Below are 3,096 nucleotides of genomic sequence, written 5' to 3' on the forward strand. Positions count from 1 at the left end.
TTGCTGAATCGTGCTTTTGACAGCATGTTATAAAAAAACTTAGAACAAATTAATTTGCTATTAGTGAAAGATTTAACATGTAATATTTGATGCCTTGAACATCAAGCTACAATTTCCAACGTTTGTTTGCATTTTAAATAGTACCAAATGTGAAATATAACCAAAAATATCTTAAGTGGTACGTATTCGGCAACTCTCCCCTATATTTCAAATGTTGATAATTGAAAATCTATTAATTTATTATTTTTAGTTACAATCACAAATATTTACTAATTCCGGGATATCATAAATGTTATAAGTGCCGCGATGAGAAGATTAAAACCTTAAATATAGTGATACTTCCAGGCTTTTGTTAGAAACACTTATTTCGCGTTTCCTGGAATTATCGTTCTGAATGTTTCAAATATGTTACTCCGATGATACATTTTGAAACCTATTCGCGATTATTGTAAATATATCTCGATTCTACAAAATTGTTTTGCTTCTAAAGTATAAAAGCTTTCTTATTTCTCGTTAGCTCTCAAAGTCGCTTAAAGCCATTTAAATATGTGTGAACGTTGTAGTATCTTGCAGTCTGCTAAGTGTATGTCGCAAGCATGGAGGTAAGAAATAACAGGAGGGAGCATATTCCCCCGCGGCCTGGCTAAGCAGACGTAAGAGGAGAACATTACAAAACGCCATATTACTGTGGCCAACTAATCACATTTGGCGTAGTAATCCCGAACTCCAATAAAGTTTGTATAAAACGCCATATTACTGTGGCCAATCAATCACATTCGGCATAGTAATCCCCACCAACAAAAAGGCTTTACACTCCCTCCTGTTATTTCTTCCTTCATGGTCGCAACAAATAGAAAGTTAAGTACTTGCGGTGGTCGTACAATTTTCGTTGTTTCGTGAACCAAATTAACGGTATTTTGAGCGAGAGTGAGTCGTTCGAGCGAACCATTCGCGTTTTACGTAGTGAAATACGTAGAATAGCATGAGCAGTAACAGGGAGAACCCACCGGAAGCCGAGAACGACAAGAAGAATTCCTCCAGCAAAAAGGACAGCCCATCGGACGATAAAAAAGATGGTGGTTCAACTTCAACGGGAAGCAATGGCGGTGCGACCACGGGAGGACCGTCGCAACCCAAAAGTAAACACAGCTCCGTGGGCGCGACCGTCAGAGAAGAAGCCCAGAAGCTGTTGGACCTAGCGCCATACCTACAGGGAATGGGCTGTCGTGGACCAGCTGCTGAAGTCTTTGGAGAAAACTGTGCAGAGCGCTGCAGGGGAGAATGGCTTCATCGTACCGCTCGCCGGTGTTTTGGACACGGTTATAGTTTCCAAGAAAATTAAAAAATCTTAATCTCTCTCAAAGATCTTCCGCATATCATTTACATAACTATGTTGATGAGACCGAAGAATATCTGGCAAAGAAATCAATCAGATTTTCAGAAATAATTGCGAAAGTATGTAATATTTTAATTGGATTAAACGAATCCTTGTCACAAAAATGTCTACTCGCGGGAGACTTTAACAAGAAGTTTTAAATAGACGCGAGACGGTCAAACAATTATAAAAAGATTGCACGACAAATTTATTTTCCTATACAAAAATGTTTTCATTTGCAGACGACGGGGATGACGCCGTTGATGTACGCAGTGGAGGACAACCGCAGCGAGCTATTCGATCGGATGATCGAGCTCGGATCCGACGTGAATGCCAGAAACAATGCAAGTATTCTAGGACAAATAAGACAAATTGTTTGATAAACCGAGAGTCTTCATCCTTAATAAAATTCAAGAAATATTTATTTTATTTATCGTAATAAGAATCATATGTGAGCGGATAATTTTTTTTAAATATATTCCATTTAAAACCATGAATGAGAAAAATGTTTGATTCATTATTTCTTGACTCATTGTCATCGTGATAAATTCTTGTGCTGGGGTCACGTGGCATTGGACATAATAATACCCGCGAAGGTGCCACGTGTCACGAAACGTGTACAGCTAATGATCAAGTTACAATCTGTGCTAAATCAAGTTACTAACAAGTAAACCTACCCAAGTGTAACTCTCCAATATCTTTCAAATTTGGCATAAATGTAGAACTGTGAAAAATATTTTATTTATGTTTTTTCATTTTGGCTTGTGCGGTTTTAAGCTTGATTTTAAGGGCAATTATTATAATTTAAATTTTCACCCTCTTATTAGCTATAGACACAATAATATCTAATTATATTATAACATCTATCGAGATTTCTTTGAGATACGAAATATTAGTATCTCTAGATATAATATCTTTACGATTACTCCTAACACTTTTCGTGACATTTATAAAATTTGAGAAATATATCTTACTTGAGCAATAAAGTTACAAAAAAAAACGCACAAGTTCTCGAATTTTTTGAAAACAAAGTTTATTTTATGATTCAAATAAACCATATTTTTAAAATAATTAATAAAAATTGAAAAAGATTTTCCTCTCATATTTACAAATTTTTTAACTTTTAATTTCTTTATTTCATCATGTTAGGTAATTATTCTCGTATTATGAGTATTATGAGTAAAGTCAGAGAAAAAATCGTTCTAACTTACAATTTTTTTTTAATCTGATTTTTTGTCGTAGAAAGGAAAGATACCTCTTCTGCTAGCAGTTGAGGCTGGCAATCAATCGATATGCCGGAAACTTTTGGCACATCAAGCACTAGATCAGCTTTACGCCATTACGCCAACCGGTGATTCCGCCGTGCATTTGGCCGCTAGAAGAAAGGACATCGACATGGTGCAGATCCTCGTGGATTATGGCGCGGCCGTAAACATGCAAAATGTACGTTAAATTTTAAGCGCGAAGATTCCAGATGAATGAGCCAATAATAATCAGACGAATATATTTTGTTGAAACTTTGTCAATTGTACATTTCCGCTGAATGTTTTGAAACTCGCAAATTATACTTACGCTGTGATGTAAATACAATGCAAATTCTTTACCATTTTTGTCTGCATTTTGGTAAGCTACGTAATCGTTTAATATTATTCTCTCTACAGTGTTATGCCAGTCGGAAATAACCAATTAACTATTTTATCTTTTTAACGCGTAAATAAACA

General features: G+C 35.7%; 1 protein-coding gene across 1 annotated transcript in view; it reads left to right on the plus strand.

Annotated features, from left to right (window-relative positions):
* Positions 1 to 978: 978 nt before the first annotated feature.
* LOC105454801 (serine/threonine-protein phosphatase 6 regulatory ankyrin repeat subunit C-like) overlaps positions 979 to 3,096 on the plus strand; it is a 30,130-nt gene continuing 28,012 nt past the window's right edge. The window contains 4 exon segments of the mRNA XM_011697688.1: positions 979 to 1,201; positions 1,203 to 1,319; positions 1,618 to 1,719; positions 2,618 to 2,818. Of these exon segments, the coding sequence (XP_011695990.1) occupies positions 983 to 1,201; positions 1,203 to 1,319; positions 1,618 to 1,719; positions 2,618 to 2,818 (639 nt within the window). The 5' untranslated portion in view covers positions 979 to 982.

The sequence above is a fragment of the Wasmannia auropunctata genome, unplaced genomic scaffold (genome assembly GCF_000956235.1).
Source record: "Wasmannia auropunctata unplaced genomic scaffold, wasmannia.A_1.0 LD335975.1, whole genome shotgun sequence".
In the NCBI taxonomy this organism is placed as follows: domain Eukaryota; kingdom Metazoa; phylum Arthropoda; class Insecta; order Hymenoptera; family Formicidae; genus Wasmannia; species Wasmannia auropunctata.